Genomic DNA, 21,581 nt, shown 5'->3' on the forward strand with positions numbered 1-21,581 from the left:
GAGCCCCACATCAGGCTCCTCCACTATGAGCCTGCTTCTTCCTCTTCCACTCCCCCTGCTTGTGTTCCCTCTCTCGCTGGCTGTCTCTCTCTCTGTCAAATAAATAAAATCTTTAAAAAAAAAAAAAAAAAAACACTTGCTTTAGTGAGGGAGGAGGAGGAAGGAGAAGGACAAGATGGAGGAAGGTAAAAAAGGAGAAGATAAAGTAGCAGCTTAGACTGAAGCTCCATGTAGCCCAGGGCATGGACAATATAAGTGGCCAATAAACATTTGTTGAATAAATACATAAATGAGCAAGTCTGATTTTACTACCATTTAATCATCCATCTCCACTTTAGTTTACTAGCATCACATCCATCTTACTGCTTTTTATTGTCTCTTGAGCAGCAAAAAGCGAAGTTTGAGATTCCTTCAAATCTAAGGGATGTATTATGGTCAATTAAGCAATTTTGGTTAGTAAATTTAAGAAAGAGAATATGAATTCACAGAATAAAAAGGGATTCGATCAAGGATAATATTGTTTAGTCAAAATAAAATCCTGGGGGCACCTGGGTGGCACAGTGAGTTAAGCATCCCACAGACTGTTGGTTTTGGCTCAGTTTGTGATCTCAGGGTCATGAGATCGAGCCCTGCATTGGGCTCCGGCTCAGTGTGGAGTCAACTTTCTCTCCCTCTCCCTCTGCCTGCCCTCCCCCCAATCCTAACCACCACCCCCCCGCATGCTCGCTCGCTATCTCTCTCTAAAATAAATAAATAGAAGCTGTAAAAATATATAAATACATAAAATCCTAGTTCTGTTGCTTTCAGATCCATTGTGAGAAGCACCATCATTTTAGACATAATAAGGTTTATGTGTACCAACCAGAGACTAGTCATGAATCCGCACAATGTCTAGACTATAAAATATAGAAAATTATATTTCTATGTATATAAAGTAACTGATTACCCAAATAGGTACGTATACCATGGAAAATATATTTTGTGGGTATATTTAGACAAATTACTTAATGATGAAGTAAAAATAATTAAACTTTCCAGTAACACAAACTGGTATTTTTGATGTGCTTAAAAGATTTAAGCGATTTCCACGCTTAAATTTCCTTTGAAGCTAGATAAATGCTATACTTTTAGCAAGTCCTTTTTCCATAGCTAATACAAGGATAATATTTGGTTCAGTGTCTGTCTAAATTATCACAAACTGAATTTTCACAAGATACAACAAACATGTTAGGACTATGTTTGAATTACATCACAAAGCCCCAAGGTTCGGATGTTTACTTACCTCGTACTTTAAAATATTTTACATGGTTTGCCACAGCCTCTGTCACACTTTCACCTGGACAGGTTTTCACACCATTAGGAAACAGAATAGATCTCCTTCTTCTCAGCAACCACTGTTTCTCAATTTCTCTGTGGTCCAGAGGTAGTTTCTTTTCAGGAGAAAGAGAAGTATCTGTGGATTCTGAGTCAGTCAGGAAAAAAGGAACTGCACGCTTGGGTTCTTGGATATCTTCTAAAGACTTGTAGGTTTGTGCTACAGAGTGAAAGCATAGACAAGTCTTCGGATAATGAATGAAAACACAGTATGAAAGGTAACAAATAAAAACTGACTTTTGTGCCCCATTTCAATTTTAAAGTCATTGCTCAGATTATAGACATGCATGCCTAAAGAGGGGAGGAGTGAGCAGTCCATTTTTTCTCCATCTAACTCCTACTCCTTTATTTCAAGATTCTTAGTTATTGAAAAAACTATATATCCAATTGCAACACAAGAAATAAGAGGAAGTAAGTCTGAAGTACAAATTACTAAAGAAGAAAACCAAAATTATTAGAGAGATTTTAAAAGTTTAAATGAAGCAATACCAAAGACTAATAGAACAGCATTTGATTCAACTTCTTACAACAGTCATATCAAATAATGTTATTTTTAAAGAGAATATACTACAAATATAAGGACAAATAAAAATAATATAGAGTTTTAAATACCTGTTAATGATGTAAGGTTTCCTTCTATCACGACAAATATCAAAATACCCAGAGAAATCTTCCCAAAATGAGGAAACATAATCATTTGGGCCAAAATCGAAGGAATGAGGAGAAGCCAAAATCCTTAACTTGAGCACCCGAAAAGACTTAAAACTTCCAGTGACGAATTATTATAGGAAAGGTCTAACATTTAAAAGTTTGTTTATAGAGAATTGACAAACGTTCCAAAACCATTATAAATTAGCTTAAATAAAAAATGGTGTCCTTTCAAAATACCTCTCACTTCTTTTCTGAAATAAGCAGCACAGTTATGAAAGCAGAAGAGATAAGCTAATTAGAACAGATGGGGAGAGACAATTTCTTTATTCTAATCTAGCCAGCTAAGCTCTTTACAGACACTTTCTTTGCCTTTAACAAGCGGTCCAGTTAAAAACAATGTTTCACATATAATTCACGGAGTTTTACAATTTTTCTGAATCTGTTCGTTGAACCTGATAGATTCACAAGTTCTCTGGGTTCTTCTAGGGCCTGTTTTGTTTTGTTTTTTTAAGATTTATTTATTTATTTTGAGAGAGAGAAAGAGTGGGGGGGCGGTGGCAGAGGGAGAGGAGTATCAAGCAGTCTCCATGCTGAGTGCAGAGCCCAATGCAGTGCTCGATGTCACCCTGAGATCACAACCTGAGCCAAAACTAAGAGTCAGAAGCTCAACCAACTGCAACACTCAGGGGCCCCTAGGACCTATGATTTGTAAGCATAAGATTTATAAGCCCAGACTGACTATACCTATTTCAGAAATACAGGGCTAGGTACAAAACTAGCTTTAGCTAGTTTTCCTGGAACTATTTCTTGTTGGCATAGTTACTGTCATGTAAATTTCTCTCCTTGATAAAAAAAAAATTGAAAATCAGGGAGGCCTCCGTAGCTCAATCATTTAACCGTCTGCCTTCAGCCCAGATCATGATCCCAGGGTCCTGGGATGAGTCCCGCACTGGGCTCCTTGCTCAGCGGGGAGCCTGCTTCTCCCTCTGCCTGCTGTTCCCTTTGCTTGTGCACGCTGACAAATAAATAAAATCTTAAAAAAAAAAAAAGAAAGAAATTTGAAAATCTTTGGTTATCACCACTTAACATCTTCTTCCTTATATATAAAATGGGATAGGAAAGGTAAAGCTAACTCATGATAGAGCTGTTGTGAGGATTAAATTAGTTAATATACAGAAAATGCTTAGAATAGTGCCTGGTACATACTAAGCATACAATAAAAATGATAGCCACATGACAACTGTGTTGCTAAATTATCTATTACACATGAGGCCCAGTGTGTTTCTGTACATGAGGAACTCCTAACCAAGAAAGGTTATCTTTTACCACAATGGGACCAGATAAAATTCTTTGTAGTAGGACAGTTGTTTTTATCAAATAAACCTAGTAGAAAGCAATTAAATTAGTCAAAGCCCCTGGGAAAGTTAGGATTTACAATCAAATAGCACTGGATTTACATCTTGTCATGTACCTCTAGTGAAGTTCTCTGAAAAAAAAAGTGTTTTGTAAAGATCTAAAGCACATTTCTCTTGAGAATCCTAAAATAGCCCTGACCCCAATTTCTTCAGCCCCCAAAAGGGACGCACTCAGTTTTAAGAGAAGAGACCAGCTGGGTGGGTGTAGACCATATCAGCATAAGGAAGCCTGATACCCACAAAAACTTGTCTTTTAATGGCCTCTGGGCAAAGTTTCCAAATTTCCACAAGGACAAGTTCAGTTACAAGAGACTCTACAAAAGGAAGGAAAAGCCTATGTTTTCCAATAAAGTTTTATATAGTTCTGGTCAAGCAGGCCTTCAGAGTATGCATGTCTACTCACAGTTCTCCCAGACCAAACATAGTTCAACAATTAGAGGTCATTTTCACAATTAAAAAAAATACTGAATACAAATGACATCTCACATTTATTTTAGCTCAGTACATTTCCAAAGAAACACTACTGAAAGAAAGAAAACCCAAGATAATTTGCTATGAAGAAAAGGCTTAAGCTTGGTGCTAAGCCAAAAGCAATTACAGCATAAAAGAATAATTTTATATGATTAAAAACTAGGTGACACTGGAAAGATGAGGACAGCACATAGATTGGAACAAGATTAGAAAGGGCTTTGTACAACAAGAGCCCTACTTTTTCCCATAACATAAAAGAAAACAAGCTGATTATAAGCGGCATTAAACTTTTTCTAAGTCCTACTTAAAGTGATCAGACAGGATTCAAAAAAAAAAAAAAAGCTACTACTTTTTTTATCCCAAGAGTTGTAAATTAAAAATAGTATTATCTTCTCTGGGAAGACTTTCCCTGTCCAGTGACAACTCTCTTACTACCTTTCTACCACCTCTTGCTCACACACGCACACACACGCACACACTCATACATGCACACACGCACAAATACACATATACACACACAGAACTAGGATGAACTCCCTCCTGAGCTCCCAAGAAACTCTATTACAGTTTTTCCTAGGAATATTAAAACTATTAATGTGTCCATTTCTCCCACTAGACTATAAATGATTCAAGAATAAAAGCTGCGGTTCATTTTTTTGTACCTAGCAAATTGCCTATTAGTAGATGCTCCAAAAATGTTTCCTGAATGAACAAATTAACTATATGCCTGTTAAGGTAGAAAGAAAAATTAATCTAAGCATCAGTTAAAAGATATGGACTAGAAATCATAAATTTGAACATTTATTTCTAAGAATGGTTCATGTTTCTTAAGAAAAGATAAATTACACCTCAATTTAATGAATTGGAAACATGTTTAATATAAAATGTTGATATTCAACACATTATTTCCACATAAATTTAGGAAAATGAATTTTAAACAATCTTCAAAACATGATAAAGGACAGTGGTACCTCTGAAAAACATACAAACAAAAAAGTTAAGAAGTCACTAGAAGATGTATTACATACTTGCTTTCCCAAAATTAGATGTACAAAATAATTAATAGTCATTTTAAAAAGTCCCCTCCCATACACACACAAATCGGGAATGAAAACATGTAATTATAACCATCTTTATAAGAAATCTCCAAAAGACAAATATCTTTAACAATATAAAGATGGTGACAAGATTAACAAAAACTGAAAAACACTGAGGCTTAACTGACAACTTTGAATTCACATGATTTTGAAATAAAATGTTCCAACTTTTAGCTTTATCTTAAATTGCCTTTGCTTCACTTTTTATAAAGCCTTTTGCTTTATATACAGTTAACAATATAAATCCAAGAGATGCTTAAAACAGAAGATTAAAATAATACTCTTAGAAAACATGTTTCTTATCTGAGAAAATACAGTATCATTGTCCCCTCAAAATTTTCCTCATAACATTAAAAGGTTGTGAAGTCCTTAATCATATAATACCACCATCATCACATGAATTCAAAACTGTTACCTGAACATTTAATAAAAACTTATGCTCCATGGGGGTCACAGGTCTCTAAAAACTATGATTTAAAAATATAAAAGCAATTCGAGCAACCTGGCTTTGCAGATGAATACCGGGTAAACAGAGCTATAAAATTATATATTTAGTTCTAACAATTAATAAATAAGATTTTGAGGGTATTTTTTAATTAAAGTTATGAGGACATCAATTTTATCTTCTATACTTACAGAAACTGTGTATAAACATTCTAAGATATCAGAATAGGATGGAAATCAATATTGATAAAGCTATACCTCAAATAAACTAAGTTGAGCTACATACATAACTTTAAAAAACCTATTTTGGACAGTTAAAAGTTTTTTGTTCCAAATTTCATTCTGAATGAATGAACTAAATTCTCAGATCCCCACATACGACATCAAAAGAAAAAGAGGACATATAACAATTACAGCAGAGTAACAGTTCCATTTAGCAATTGAGAAAAATAAGCTGCGCTTTGAAAGAGTCAATTTTTATCATCTTCCTAACATCATGTCTTCTTTTACACTATACAGAAGGGATGCCGTAAATGGCATTTTCTGAAGCCTTAATACTAAATTCTTCTTTTAAAAAATACACAGTATTCATACTGCATGCTTGAGCTGCAAAGAATAGAATTACAATATAATGTGACTTGTCAACAAACTTGACAAGCACTGGGGCTGGCACCAGGGAGGACCTAACTCCCCTCAACTCCCAGTTATATGGAAGTACAGATCACATAATTTTATTATCTACAAAAACATTCCCACATTTACATATGCTATTGCATAATCAGAAGCATATTTAATCAGAAAAATATCAAATATTTATGAAATTTTAACTTCTATCTAGTAAGTTTATCTATACCACCCCCATTTTCCACGGCATCTATGAGATCTCAACAATCTAATCATATATCTTATATATTTCAGATACTGTTCAATGACTTATAAAACTACCACACGTTATTTTGTTCTCTGTGAGCCGACTAACACGAATGCTGGTAAGCGGCTTTCCAGTAATCTTACAGAACATCTGTGTCATGTTTGTACGGATTAACTAGCTACTGCTGCCCTTCTGTTGCTGTAAATGAAGTTTCAAAATGAGCTCTCGAATATCTTCCCGTTTGGTCTTTATTACATGACGAGGAAACCATTTCTCCAAATGAATTGGAAGTTCAAAATTAACAATAGGATCCTAGTGAAAGAAAAGAAAGAATACAATCACTTTAGCAGTACAATTCGAATTTGTTTTAATTTCATTTTGTAAGAAATGAGAAATTGCTAACTTTTTAAAATAACAGCTTTACTGAGATATAATTTATATACTGTAATTTACCTAAACTATGTATTACCATTCCTCCCCAATTATACCAAAAGTTCTGTGTACTATAACCCTTATGTGCTGAAAGCACCTTTATTTTTTTTTTTTTAAGATTTTATTTATTTATGTGACAGAGAGACAGCCAGCGAGAGAGGGAACACAGCAGGGGAGTGGGAGAGGAAGAAGCAGGCTCCCAGCGGAGGAGCCCGATGTGGGACTCGATCCCAGAACACCACCGGGATCACACCCTGAGCCGAAGGCAGACGTTTAACGACTGCGCTACCCAGGCGCCCCTGAAAGCACCTTTAGTACCAGTCAAAAATACCCTACTCCTGTACCCATTTTCATAACACCACACCAAAAAATGGGGCTGGCTGCCAGACAACCAATAATGCAATTAGAGGGTTGCAACTTTCAGTCTCACCCTGCTCCCCCGACCTCCAGAGAGGGGAGAAGGGCTTCACAAATAATGCTGGTAATGACTGAAGTAATGAGTGGACAGTTTAAAAAGCAAAGAGTGATTCCTTTTAAAACTTCCTCCTCAATACTGCTACCTATAGTATCACTGATGAGCTAGAAAGTAACACTTGTGCTCATTATTGCATTTATCTAGCTTATGGTTTTCTGAGCTTCTTGAATATATGGGTCTTTTTTTTTTTAAGATTTTACTTATTTATTTGAGAGAAAGGGAGAGAATGAGCACTCTCACAGAAGGAGAGTGAGAGGAAGAGTGAGCTAGAGAAGCAGACTCCCTGCTGAGCAAGGAGCCTGATGCGGCACTGGATCACAGGACCCTGAAATCATGACCTGAGCCAAAGGCAGATGCATAACCGACTGAGCCACCCAGGTGCCCCCAATATATGGGTTTTATAGTTTTGAAATTTTTTCTTCAAATTTTTGTCTGCCTTTCTCTCTCTTCCAACCTAATCCTTCTGGAACTCTAATTACACGTAAATTAAACTTTTTCACTTGTATCACACTTGTCTCTTATACTGTTTTTTTTTTCCTTTGAAATACAGTGGAATTCCTTCTCTTGCCCTTTTTTTTAAAAGTTCTAATGCTGTCTTCTGCTATATCCAAGTCTGCTATTAAATCTAACCAGTAAGTTCGTTTTTCTTTTACTCCTAAATTTTTATTTATATTCCACTTAGTTAACATACAGCATAATATTAGTTTCATATGTAGGATTTAGTGATTCATCACATACATACAAAACCCAATGCTCATCACAACAAATGCCAGTAAGTTCTTAATTTCAGATATATTATTATGCATTTTCAGCTCTAGAATGTCCACTTGTTTTTTTTGGTAGACCATCCCTATCCATTTTGTTCATCTTTGACTATTTTCTCTAACATATTACTCAAATCATTTTAAAGTTCTTATCTGTTAAATAACTCCAGTATCTGGATTATATGTGGTCTTATTTTTTTTTCTTTCTTGATTACCTGTAATATTTTCTTGGTTCTTTGCTTATCCAGTAATTTGTGATTATATGCTGGTAATTGTGAATAAAAAATTTATTTACATCTTTACATACCTTAAAGAAGCTCTCCACATATTGCAGTAAATATACTCCACAATCACTGCTATTATCTTGTTTAGGAACTTTAGGGCATAGGTCCACCATGTTTGTTTTGCTGAATTCACGATGAGTTTTTCTTTTAACTTCCCACTCTACCTCTAAATACCTTGAATCATCAAAAAGTACAGTGATTCTAGTAGAAATCCCTTTATTTTTATTCAACACAAAGATGGAAAAACATTTGCTGCCAGATGTGTTGCCTCAAGTCAAATTTCTAAATTTAACAGTATAAATTATAGTATGTAAGGCTTCAAGGGTTACTACTTAAAAGAAAATCATCTGAGTTTCAAACTAAAATCTAGACTTTTTTCAACAACTCAACTTCATAACTCACACTCACAAACTCACTTATATTAGGAAGTAAACTGATAAATTATTTTAAAACTTAGTTGCTAGCTATTTCCAGATCCTATAGTACATTACAAAATTATACACACACACACGTAATAAAAATGTGAAAAAGTTCTTACTTTTTCTAAAATGATACTTTTGATAACCACTAATATCTGCAATGCTTTGTAAAATTACACTTATTGCTCAGTTATGAATACAAATTCTGAATTTGCTTTCAATATATCCAAGTTAATATTTGAGAAATATTAATACTTGAATATTAACATACAATAGGGGATATTTATTATTGATTAGATTTGTAGATGTCATCTAAATACATAATAAAATATAATTCCTGATATAGTCATTTTAGTAATTCTTATAATAGCTTCAAAATTATTGAGATTTTAGATAACAGAGTGAGGGTAAAATTGTCATTACTTACTCTCGTAAATTCTGAACAGTGTTTTGTATAGAAGCAGCTTTCAAGGAATCTAGTATGAGAATGCATGGCCTACGAAAAGCAAAAGAAAAAATCAAGGTGTACATATCTGCATATGGAGTAAATTTAAATATCTGAAAAACTATTATTATAGCATTTACCTACCTTTTACACATTTTCTTTGGTACTGATGTATTCGTCTCAGTACTCTGAAATAACAGGAATTTTTATGACTTTGCAATTAAAACCAGTTTGAATAAATTAATATGCAGTTACTCTTTAAAATGTCTGAAATACTCCGAAATTAAAATTTCAAGTAAGAGCTCTTTTCATCATCTAAGTGAGCCAACATCATCTTTTCAGAAATTCACTGATTTATTTTCTTATACTGGTGATACATTATCTTATACACTTCTACATGTGGCCTCAAGAAGTTACAGAACTTTAACATAGCCTAAAAACCTAGAATTTTAGTTACGTCTATTCAGAGTTACCATCTTAAGCAAAGATAAACAAGTTAATTTAACCTACCCTTACATACATTTTCTAACTCAACATATGATGCTGGTGGACACAAATTTGAGAAACAACAGATCAAACTTAAGCAGATTTCTTTAATAAAAAACTTCCCAGCACCTTTATTATTCTAATGTAACAGTGAATCTTTAAGAGGAATAAGACAGGGTTTACCCAACTTACCTGACCTTACAATCCTTTTATCATAATCTGCATCTTAGAACAAGTGTTCCAAGGAACCTAATTTGGAAGCCTGTTTTTTTTTTTTAATATTTTATTTATTTATTTATTTGAGAGAGAGAGGCTGTGAAGTGTGGTTGGGGGGGCAGAGGGAGAAGGAAAAGCAGGCTCCCTGCTGACGCAGGGCTCAATCCCAGGACGCTGGGATCATGATCCGACCCGAAGGTAGACGTTTAACGAACTGAGCCACCCAAGCACCCCTGGGAAGCCTGTTTGTATAAGTAAGAAGAAACTCCCCTATCATATCACTGTTAGAGAGAAAAGGAAACTTCCTTCCTTCTGCCCACCTAATACCAGTAAGAGTAAAGAAAAAAGCCTATGCCAGGATAGCAAGGCTGCTGCTCTCTGTACGTACAAAAAAAAAAAAAAATCACTAGGTGGCTACCTTAGTCAATTAAGGCACCAAATCTAGACTATGCATACCAGTTTGGAGGTCCATAAAAGAAAAGGTAACAAAACAAAAAATGTTTACGCTAAACAACATACTACTAAAAAACCAATGGGTCAACAAAGAAATCAAAAAGAGAATTAAGAAAATACATGGAGACAAATGAAAATGAAAACACAACAGTCCAAAATCCTTGGGATGCTACAAAAGCAGTTCTAAGAAGTTAGTTTATACCGATATAGGCCTACCTCAAAAAACAAGAAAAATCTCAAATAAACAATCTAACTTTACATCTAAACTAACTAGAAAAGAAAAATCCAACAAAGCCCAAAGCTAGAAGGAAGGAAATAATAAAGATCAGGGTAGAAATAAATGAAATGAAAACTAAAACAAAAAATAGAAAAGATTAATGAAACCAAGAGCTGGGTCTTTGAAAATATAAACAAAATGATAAACCTTTACGCAGACTCATCAAGAAAAAAGAGGACTCAAATAAAATCAGAAATGAAAGATGAGAAATAACACCCAAGAAATACAAAGGATTATAAAAACTACTATGAAAACTTACATGCCAACAAGTTGGACAACTGAGAAGAAGTGAATAAATTCCTAGAAACACACAATCTTCGAAAACTGAATGAGAAAGAAACAGAAAATCTAAACAGACCAATTACTAGTAATGAAACTGAATCAGTAATCAAAAAAAAAAAGTCAATAACCAGATAGATTCATAGATGATTCTACCGAACATTTAAAGAAGAGTTAGGGGGCGCCTGGGTGGCTCAGTGAGTCAAACGACTGACTCTTGGTTTTGGCTCAGGTCATGATCTCAGGATCTTGAGATCAAGCCCCATGTTGGGCTCTACTCAGGGCGGAGTCTGCTTGTCCCTCTCTCTCTGCTTCTCCCCCTGCTCTCTCTCTCTCTCAAAAACAAATAAATAATTTTTTAAAAAAAGAAAGAAGAGTTAGTATCTATCTCCTCAAACAATTCCAAAAAAAATAGAAGAGAAGCTTCCAAACTTATTCTACATGGCCAACATTACTCTGATACTGAAACCAGACAAAGACACTACAAAAAAGAAAACTACAAGCCAATATCTGATGAACACAGATGCAAAAACCATCAACAAAATATTAACAAACTGAATTCAACACTACATTAAAAGAATCATTCACCTCAAGTAAGTGGGATTTACTCCAGGTATGCAAGGATGGTTCAGTATCCACAAAATCAACCAATGTGACACATCACATTAACAAATTAAAGGACAAAAACCATATGATCATCTTAATAGATGTGGAAAAAGCACTGGACAAAATTCAACATCCATTCATGATGAACACTCTCAACAAAGTGGGTTTAGAGAGAACACAGCTCAACAACATCATAAAGTTCATGTATGACAGCCCATAGCTAACATCATACTCATGGGGAAAAGTTAAAAGCTTCTCCTCTAAGACCAGGAACAAAGATGTGCACTCTCACCACTTTTATTCAACATAGTACTGGAAGTTCAGCAATCAGAGAAGAAAAGAAATAAAAAGGAACCAAACTGGTAAGGTAGAAGTAAAACTGTCACAATATGCAGATGACATAGTATATATAGAAAACCCTAGAGACTGCATCAAAAAACTAACATAATTGATAAATGAAATCAGTAAAGTTGCAGGATACAAAATTAATATACAGAAATCTCCTGCACATCTATACACTAGTAACAAAATAGAAGAAATAGAAACCAAGAAAACAATCCCATTTACAATTACACCAAAACAAAAAACCAAAAAACCTAGGAATAAACCTTGGAGGTGAAAGATCTGTACTCTGAAAATGTAAAATACTGATGAAAGAAATTGAAGACAAATAAACAAATGGAAAGATATACCACGTTCGTGGATTTGGAGAATTAACATTGTTAAAATGTCCATACCACACAAAGTAATATACAGATTCAATGCAATCCCTATCAAAATACCAATAGTATTTTTCACAGAACTGGTAAAAAATAATCCTAAAATTTGTATGATGCCACAAAAGACCCCAAATAGCCAAAACAATCTTGAGAGAGAAGAACAAAGCTGGAGGTAGCTCAACCTCAGATTTCAAGCTATACTACAAAGGTACAGTAATCAAAACAGTATGGTCCCGCCACAAAAAGAGACACACAGATCAATGGAACAGGATAGACAGCCAGGAATAAACCCACACCTATATGGTCAATTAATCTACAACAAAGGAGGCAAGAATATACAATGGGGAAAAGACAGTCCCTTCAATTAAATAGTGTCACAAAAACTGGACAGCTACATGCCAAAGAATGAAACTGGACCACTTTCCTACACCATACACAAAATTCAACTCAAAATTAAAGATCTAAATGTGAGACCTGAAACCATAAACCTACTTCAAGAAAACACAGGCAGTATTCTTGGACATCAGCCTTAGCAACATTTTTTGAGATTTGTCTCCTGAGGTAGTGGGAACCAAAACAAAAATAAACTATTGGGACTACATCAAAATAAAAAGCTTCTGCACAGCAAAAGAAGCCATCAACAAAATGAAAAGGCAATCTAGTGAATGGGAGAAGATATTTGCCAAATATATATCTGATAAGGGTTAATATACAAAATACATAATGAGCTTATGCAATTCAACACACACACACAAAAATCCAATTAAAGATGGGCAGAGGATCTGAACAGACATAAGAAGACATACAGATGGCCAACAAACACATGAAAAAATGTTCAACATCACTAATCATCAAGGAAATGCAAATCAAAACCATAATGAAACACCACCTTACACCTGCCAGAAAGGCTTAAATCAGAAAGACAAAAAATAACAAGTGTTGGTGAGAAGGTGAAGAAAAAGGAATCCTCATAAACTGTTGGTGAGAATGTAAATTGGTTTACTACAGCCACTGTGGAAAACAATATGGAGCTTCCTCAAAAAATTAAAAAGAGAAATATCATATGATCCAGTAATTCCACCACTTGATATTTACCCAAAGAAAGTGAAAACGCTAATTTGAAAAGATATGTGCACCATTATGTTTACTGCAGCATTATTTATTTTCAATAGCCAAGATATGGAAGCAGTCCAGGTGCCCATCAATAGATGAATTGATATAGATGTGGTACACACACACACACACACACACACACACACACACACAGAGGAGTACTAGTCATTAAAAAGAATGAAATCTTGTCATCATTTGCAATGACATGGATGGAGCTAGAGGGTACTATGCTATGAAATAAGTCAGAATGAGAAAGACAAATAGCATAAGATTTCACTCATATGTGAAATCTAAAAAAATAAATGAATAAACAAACAAAAAGCGGAATCAGACCTATAAATACAGAGAACAAACTGATGGTTGCCAGAGGGGAGGAAGGTCAGGGGATGGGCAAAATGGGTGAAGGGGTAGTGGGAGATACAGGCTTCTAGTTATAGAATAAATAAATCACAGGAATAAAAGTCACAGCATAAGGAATATGGTCAATGATACTATAAGAGCACTATATGGTGACAGATGGTGGCTATGCCTGTGGTAAGCATAGCATAACATTTAAACTTGTCAAATCTCTATGTTGTACACTTGAAACTAATTTAACACTGTATGTCAACTAGACTCAAATAAAAAGAATTTTTAAATATATATATATATATATATATATATGGCTGTTTAGGTGCTGATTACACTAAGCTAAAAAAAAATGCTGACATAATGAAGAATAAAGTACATCTAAAAAGGAACCAACCAAAATGACCAAATAAATTACTGAATAAACAAATCAAAAAAGTTAAAGTAAGCTAAACAAATACAAGAAGAATGATCATTTCTCTTATTCTTTCTCCCATCCCCATAAAATACATCAAAGAACCATAAAACAGCACAATTTATCATGGCCCAACAATATCCATCATAGTCCACACCTCACTAGGCTCTATTTTACAGATAAAATTATTACATTCAAGAGTTTTCCTTCTTTTATATCTAAAAGAACATACTTACATGGGAATCCTTTGTGCCCAAAGACAGTGTTGAAGTACTATGTAGATCATTATCTAGTTAGAAATAATAAAGCAGTAATGAGTGTTTATTTTATGTCCAATGCAAAATATTTAGATGTGGTTTGGGCCAGTATTAATGATAATGGCTATTAATAATTCTGCTTACTGTTTAGACTACAGCTATAAAACACATAATTTTCACTTTTTTTCTCAAAAAAGTAGACTTATTTGCTTACTTAATTAAGATTTGGGTTATAACAAGAAAAATCATTGAAGAATTTTAAGAGACCTGATATTACCTAGCCAGTTTACTAGTGTTAACAAAAACTGTGTTGATTGATGTTAAGAAAAAAACATGAGATTTCACCACCAAAAAACTCTTAAAATAAATGAATTCAGTAAAGTTGCAAGACACAAAATTAATACACAGAAATTTGTTGCAGTTCTATACACTAATAACAATTAGCAGAAAGAGAAATTAAGAAAACAATTCCATTTACAATTGCACCAAAAAGAATAAAATACCCAAGAATAAATTTAACCAAGGAGGCAAAAGACCTGAACTGGTCTATGCTTGCAGATCCATTACATGAATTCCTAGTCATGTTAGCAAGATTAAAAAAGTGCTACAACAAAACTTGACATAACAGTATAACTTAAGAATTACATATGGCTATACATGAGGTTGGGCATCTATCATTAAAATTTCAGATTTCTTATTTTTTCTTCTAATAAGTTTCACGATAAAAAACTACACTATCTTTTAACTTCATATTGTTCACTATAATCATTTTATTGTTGTCATTATTAAAAACACTATCGACATTAAGTTTATCACCTATTGTTTTGTTGTCATGTTGAGACTGCTGAACTTGGGAGTGCTGGGATACAGTTTGCGGAAAATCTTCATATATAGCTTCTTCTAACCATGGAAAACAAATGACTGCAAGGTACCAGTGAGAGCTGTTGAAAAAGAAATACAATCTTAAAAACACAAAATCTAAACAATGCAGAGGAATGTGTTCTAGACCTACAGCTGAGAAAGTGGGTATAACAAACTTCATACCAATTCTGAAGAAGCCCACTGTAATATCTGACACAATATGGAATATACATTCCAAAAGTAAATAAGCAGTAAGACTATTTAGGGTAAAATCTAAGTTATTTCAAATTTATTTACTTTCATCCAATCAGTGCTTCCTATTGAGGAACTGTTTGAATAAACAGACTCACAGTATCACCTTTTTTCTATTTGTGCTTAAAGAGCTTGTTCTCGTTAATATTTTAAGATTCATCCTAAAATCTTTTGATCTTCTATTCAGAAAATCTTTTGAGTCAAAGAAAGAAAAACTCAATGTCTCAGTCAATACAGTCTTGTGGGCATTTGTCATTTTAGTTTTTTCACTATACTTACAATATAACCACTGTCAAACCAAAATCTAATATACGTAACTCGTAGTTTTAGCCATTTCTTTGGAAAAAATTTAAAATAATACCTGGAATTTACATACCCATACTTTTTACTGATTATTAACCTAAAAACACACAAAATATTTTTTTCTGTACTCTCCAATTTTGTTTTTAAATAATATGAAATACTCACGACTCATTTACAGGCACAAAAATGTAATCTTTGTTAAAGATGTTTATGTGACGAGTCCATGTTCTTACTCTTTTATGTCTTCTCTGTGCCATTCTGAGAATATAAAAGATATTTTACATATAAAAAATTTAAAATTTAAGATACCGGTTTCAAGAGTCATTTTTATACACTGAAAAATGCTAGGTTCAGTTTATTTAACCATCCTCTTTAAGATAAATAATATTTAACACACATTAAGATATATAATACTCATCACTTTTCATTAACTCCTGTTTGTTCTTAAACCTAATCACTGTTCATAAACAATAATGTCATAGAATAAAAGCAATTTATAAAATGTTTTATAGATTCCAAAAGCAGTTCAGCAACTAAACATAAACAGCTATTTCTATTTACTCAGTTTAGCTCCATGTGGACATGATAAAACCTTAAGAGAATCATCTAAATGTTTTATCTGTGATGACAGAGGTGTTAAAATATACCCACCATTCGTCCATCTTTCATTTTATTTCTTCAACAATAGGTTCCTATGAACAATTAATAAAAATCACCCACACCACCTTTAAGGAATTTACAAAATAATGAGGGCAGAAAACAACTACAACAAATAACTAAAATATAAGTGTCATAAGAAATATAAAGGAATTACGTTATAGTATTTAGAAAAGCCACCTAGAAAACAATTGGGACACAGAAATAATTTTCTTTATCTTATCAGGAAAACTAAGGAAGGAAGATATCAAACCAAGTTTGAATATCAAAAAAAATTCAGGAAAGGGGTGGTATTTAACAGTGACATAAAAGAGATGGTATGTGACTTCTGGCTCAGTCAGTCCCTTCAGGAACCTCTTTTTTATGCACAGAATAAAACAAATCATTAAGTTCTTTTATATTTATTTTTTTAAAGTTCCAAGTAATATAGGAAACAGACATCTCTGTCCCACCCCTATTCATCCGAATATCTAACCAAACTCACATGGATAAATATTGGGAAGAAGATGGAATATAGAATGAGCTGGAAAAAATGTGGTAGAAATTATAGACACTATGTAGATTAACTTTATAAAATAATTGAAAGTCCCATGTTTACTGAATTTTCTTATTTCAGAATGATCCAACCACTTCAGTGATTATAAACAATTATTTTCAACTAGTAAATAGCCTATTAATTTGTATTTCCATTTGAAAACCTTAAAGATAGGGGTGCCTAGGTGGCTCAGTCAGTTAAGCATCTGACTTCAGCTCACGTCATGATCTCGGGGTTCAGGGATTGAGCCCCACTTCACGTCCAGCTCCTCACTCAGCAGGCAGTCTGCCTGTCCCTCTGCTCATGCTCTCTCTCTAATAAATGAATAAAATCTTTTAAAAAACACAAAGAAAATCTTAAAGATAGAGACCTGGTTTTCTTTTGTTTTGTTATGTTGGTGTTTGATTTCCTGATTATGCTAACCTTATTTGATTGCTAACATATGAGACACTGGATGGGGCAAGGAGAACAGGAGAGAATTTGGGGAACACAATATAATCTCTTATTCTCAGTTCCTAACTCATTGGAAAATCTTCAATTAAATGTCTAACAGTTTCTCCCCATTCAGTAAGATAAATTATTATTCTCCTGGGGCGCCTGGGTGGCACAGCGGTTAAGCGTCTGCCTTCGGCTCAGGGCGTGATCCTGGCGTTATGGGGTCGAGCCCCACATCAGGCTCCTCTGCTATGAGCCTGCTTCTTCCTCTCCCACTCCCCCTGCTTGTGTTCCCTCTCTCGCTGGCTGTCTCTATCTCTGTCGAATAAATAAATAAAATCTTTAAAAAAAAATTATTATTCTCTTGAGTTCCTAGTATGTTCAAGCACTGAGCAAAAGGCACTACGGATACAGTAGAAAATAAGACAGATGAAGTTCATGGCCTCATGATGCTTAACTGTAGGACAAGCAAACAAAACAAACAATTAGAGATCATGTTATTAAACAAAAAAGTACCAGGAGAAGAAATTTCATCAGAAAATAAGAGCTTCACATATTTGAAAATTGAAAGGAGGTAGGTTGAGCTTAATAAGTAGGATAAGTGAGGGGAAAGAATGTCATGAGATGTGTTTAGGAAGATGGACAGAAGCCAGATCTGTCAGCATCTCATAATCCATAGTAATGAGTTTGTGAATCATTTAGTCTGCAATTTCCTAACACTAGTAGTTTAAGCCTCTTGCTGGAGATTTATTTACCATTAAGGTTTATATCCTTTACCACCTTGATTCTGGGCTTTTTATTTTTTTACAGATTTATAGAAATTCTTTGTGAATACTAATTACATATATATCAGGCCAAGCATTAGGATGAGTTTTTGTCTGTGAGAGAGAGACACACACACAGACACACACACAGTTGACCCTTGAACAATGAGGGAGTTAGTGGCACCGACCCCCCCAATGGAGTTGAAAACCCATGTATGTAACTTTTGACTCCCCAAAACTTTAACCATTAATGGTCTACTGTTGATCAGAAGTCTTACTGATAACATAAAATCAATTAACACATATTTTGTACATTATATGTATTCTATCATGTACAGTATTATATAATGTATTATAAAAATAATGCAGTAAGCTAGAGAAAATACTAAAAAAATAAAAATAAATAAAAGATAGATGGTGTCCAAAAAATAGTTATTAAGAAAATCATAAGGAAAGTACATGTACAGCATTTATAGTAACTACATGTACTGCATTTATAATAAAAATCTGCATGTAAATGCACCCCCACGTTTCAAACCCATCTTGTTCCAGGGTCAACTTGTGGGGGTGTGTGTGTGTGTGTGTGTGTGTGTATAAGATACTAACTATAGTATCTAAGCATAGTATCATATATATATCTTATCCTGGAATATGCGACTTACGTATATTTGTTTTATATTACTTTTATATATGATCAAACATATAATATCAAATTTTAATTTTTAAAAATTANCTGGAATATGCGACTTACGTATATTTGTTTTATATTACTTTTATATATGATCAAACATATAATATCAAATTTTAATTTTTAAAAATTATTTTAAAATTTAAAACTACAGCAAATTCTACCTGCTTTCATTTCATCAGTTTCTAGGTGATTATGCCAAACACTGACTAGCAATCTTAAAATGTAAGATCAATTTCTATATATATAAAATAAAACAGGAAGGCATCAAAAAAGTTAAGTATCAGATTTATTTAATAAATCTTCCCCTTCCATATATCCCACCCCATTAATTCTGATTATAAGCTAAATTATGTGAACATCGTTTTTTGTATAATTTACATTAGTTTAACTAAAGAGTAGTATTTTGGTGACGGTCTGACCAGGAAATCAAAAGACACCCTATATTTTAAGACAGATAAAATGTACTGCAGAGAATTGGCTACAGTGATGATGGAGAAAGTGCAAAGCCAAAAAGGGAGCAGAGAGGCAACCAGAGATTAGCAAAGGAGGGAATAGCTACATCCCTACACTAACGGGCTAAGGGGAAGAAGCAGTAGTACCTCCAGATAGGATCTGGCACTCTTACAGATCTGTCCAGTAAAAGACAAAACCCATAGAGGAAATACAGCCACTGCCAAAAATCACTGCCTAAGGCAAAGAGGGTAACCTGACTTTTTCCTTCCTTGCCCTCCAACCTCCAGTGTCCCCCACAGAACATACACTTGGAAGTGCAGCCTGCAAGAGTCAGCCTTCTGTGATAGGGAACAGAACAGTGGAGGGTGAGAAGTATATCTTGGAGCAAAAAAACCTGCACAAGTGGTAATACTGCTCACTCTAGGAAATACTGTAAGAAGTTTTTTCACTTAGAAACATCAAAATAGCATATTTTCCTTTTTAAACTTAAGTACATTGAAAGACTGACTTACGAAAGATTTGGATTATCTTCTGTTAAATTATTTTCCTTTCTTGTCAAGCATTTATAGAAAAAGCTACTAAAAATGTGACTTCGCTCAACAAGTTCATCTGATGCCTTCTCCAATATAAGATACCTGTAAAATAGCAACACCACAAAAGTAGTTATTTTTAGATTTTACCTGGTCTTCTCCCAGTTGCCTTATGTATTCTGGAAATCTTCATTTTTATGGCAAATTAGATTCAAACCAATCTTGTAATTTGCTCTGATTTCAGTTTTTTTGGGTTTTATTAACCTCATTTTCCATTAAGATTGTTTAAAGCAGAAATTGCCTGCTTATTCTTTCACTTACTTAACAAGTATTTATCAAATTCCTAACATGTACCAAGCACCAATATTTACACCAAGATATAAAATAAGAGGGGGTGGAAAGTATCTGCCACCATATAGCTTACAATCCAGAGTGAGTACAGAAGGAAAAATTAATCAAATACTGAAACCATGACACTCCTACAATAAATCTAGAAAAATTTCCATTTCTACTAAATTCTTCAACATATAATTCAACTTCAACTTATAATTCAATGATTTAGTGCTGAAACCCCTCATAATTAGAGAACTCTGCTACTCTTAATAGTTTATGCAGGTTCAAAAATGACCTTGTAATTGCTTTTTTAAAAAAGCATAAAAGACAAACACAATTTGAAATTTTTTTAATGTGGTTATGGGGAGGCTTTGCTACATGGAAGGAGACAAAAAGGATGCTTCTGATGTGCTGGAAGTGGTAGCTTGATCTGAATGATGATTATATGGGTGCATAAATATGTGAACATTCATTAGCTGTACACTTTCGATTTATATACCTTACTACTTGAAAGTTATTCATTAATTCAAAAAATAAATAGAAAGTAGACTAAAAAATAAAGTTAGAATCGCCTCTGAAAAGAAGTCAATGAGACAGAGATACAGGCAATTCAGTGAAAAGGAAGTACAGAAAAGTACTACTAGAAATAAATCAGGAATAAAATTGTATTAGTTAATTCCAATAAAACATATAAAAACTAACAATATGATCCACTTCATCTCACCAAATATAAATTTGATACTGTTATAGGAATACAAAAGTAAGTAAGATGTAAGATGCGTAACATTTAGGAGAAGAAAGATCATAATGTTACCAACCAACTTTAAAATTAGGCAAAATATTGTAAGTACTATAAAAGAGATGCAAATGAAGTATTATAGGAGTTAATAATATCTGTTTAGAAGATCAGGAAAAGTTTCAAGAAGGTACCACTTGAGAGAAACCTTGAAAAAGGAATAAAACTTCAACAGGTCGAGATGAAGAGGAAAGTCTTCCGGAATCAAGACAAACAGGGCATTAAGGCAGAAGAGTAAATAAGAATGGGCTTTGTTTAGTAAATTATTTACGATTCAATTTTGCTGGACTATGTAACACATACAAGGTTATTAGTAGATGGCTGAAAAGATAGTGTCAAATTATCAAGACTCTCAAATGCCAAAGTGCCTGAACTCATTTTGACAGGTAATAAAAAATTAATATAAGTTTCTAATGGGAATTTCATGCATGGAGTAGTTTAAGAAGAATAGTAGTGGGGGCGCCTGGGTGGCATAGCGGTTGAGCGTCTGCCTTCGGCTCAGGGCGTGGTCCCGGCGTTACGGGATCGAGCCCCACATCAGGTTCTTCCACTATGAGCCTGCTTCTTCCTCTCCCACTCCCCCTGCTTGTGTTCCCTCTCTCGCTGGCTGTCTCTATCTCTGTCTAATTAATAAATAAAAAATCTTTAAAAAAAAAAAAA

General features: G+C 33.9%; 2 protein-coding genes across 5 annotated transcripts in view; both read right to left on the reverse strand.

Annotated features, from left to right (window-relative positions):
- IMPG2 (interphotoreceptor matrix proteoglycan 2) overlaps positions 1 to 4,636 on the reverse strand; it is a 76,136-nt gene extending 71,500 nt beyond the window's left edge. Inside the window, exons 1-2 of the mRNA XM_019797314.2 lie at positions 1,987 to 4,636; positions 1,283 to 1,534 (exon numbers count right to left, since the gene is read on the reverse strand). Of these exons, the coding sequence (XP_019652873.1) occupies positions 1,283 to 1,534; positions 1,987 to 2,071 (337 nt within the window). The 5' untranslated portion in view covers positions 2,072 to 4,636. The remainder of the gene's footprint in view (positions 1 to 1,282; positions 1,535 to 1,986) is intronic.
- Positions 4,637 to 4,764: 128 nt separating this feature from the next.
- SENP7 (SUMO specific peptidase 7) overlaps positions 4,765 to 21,581 on the reverse strand; it is a 129,368-nt gene continuing 112,551 nt past the window's right edge. For all 4 annotated transcript variants that reach the window (XM_011222114.3, XM_019797313.2, XM_011222113.3 and 1 more), the window contains 8 exons: positions 19,775 to 19,897; positions 15,893 to 15,985; positions 15,128 to 15,252; positions 14,291 to 14,343; positions 9,287 to 9,330; positions 9,125 to 9,193; positions 8,302 to 8,452; positions 4,765 to 6,635 (listed from right to left, as the gene is read on the reverse strand). In XM_011222114.3, coding sequence (XP_011220416.2) covers positions 6,498 to 6,635; positions 8,302 to 8,452; positions 9,125 to 9,193; positions 9,287 to 9,330; positions 14,291 to 14,343; positions 15,128 to 15,252; positions 15,893 to 15,985; positions 19,775 to 19,897 — 796 coding nt within the window. In that variant the 3' untranslated portion in view covers positions 4,765 to 6,497. The remainder of the gene's footprint in view (positions 6,636 to 8,301; positions 8,453 to 9,124; positions 9,194 to 9,286; positions 9,331 to 14,290; positions 14,344 to 15,127; positions 15,253 to 15,892; positions 15,986 to 19,774; positions 19,898 to 21,581) is intronic.

Source organism: Ailuropoda melanoleuca, chromosome 1 (genome assembly GCF_002007445.2).
Source record: "Ailuropoda melanoleuca isolate Jingjing chromosome 1, ASM200744v2, whole genome shotgun sequence".
Lineage (NCBI taxonomy): Eukaryota > Metazoa > Chordata > Mammalia > Carnivora > Ursidae > Ailuropoda > Ailuropoda melanoleuca.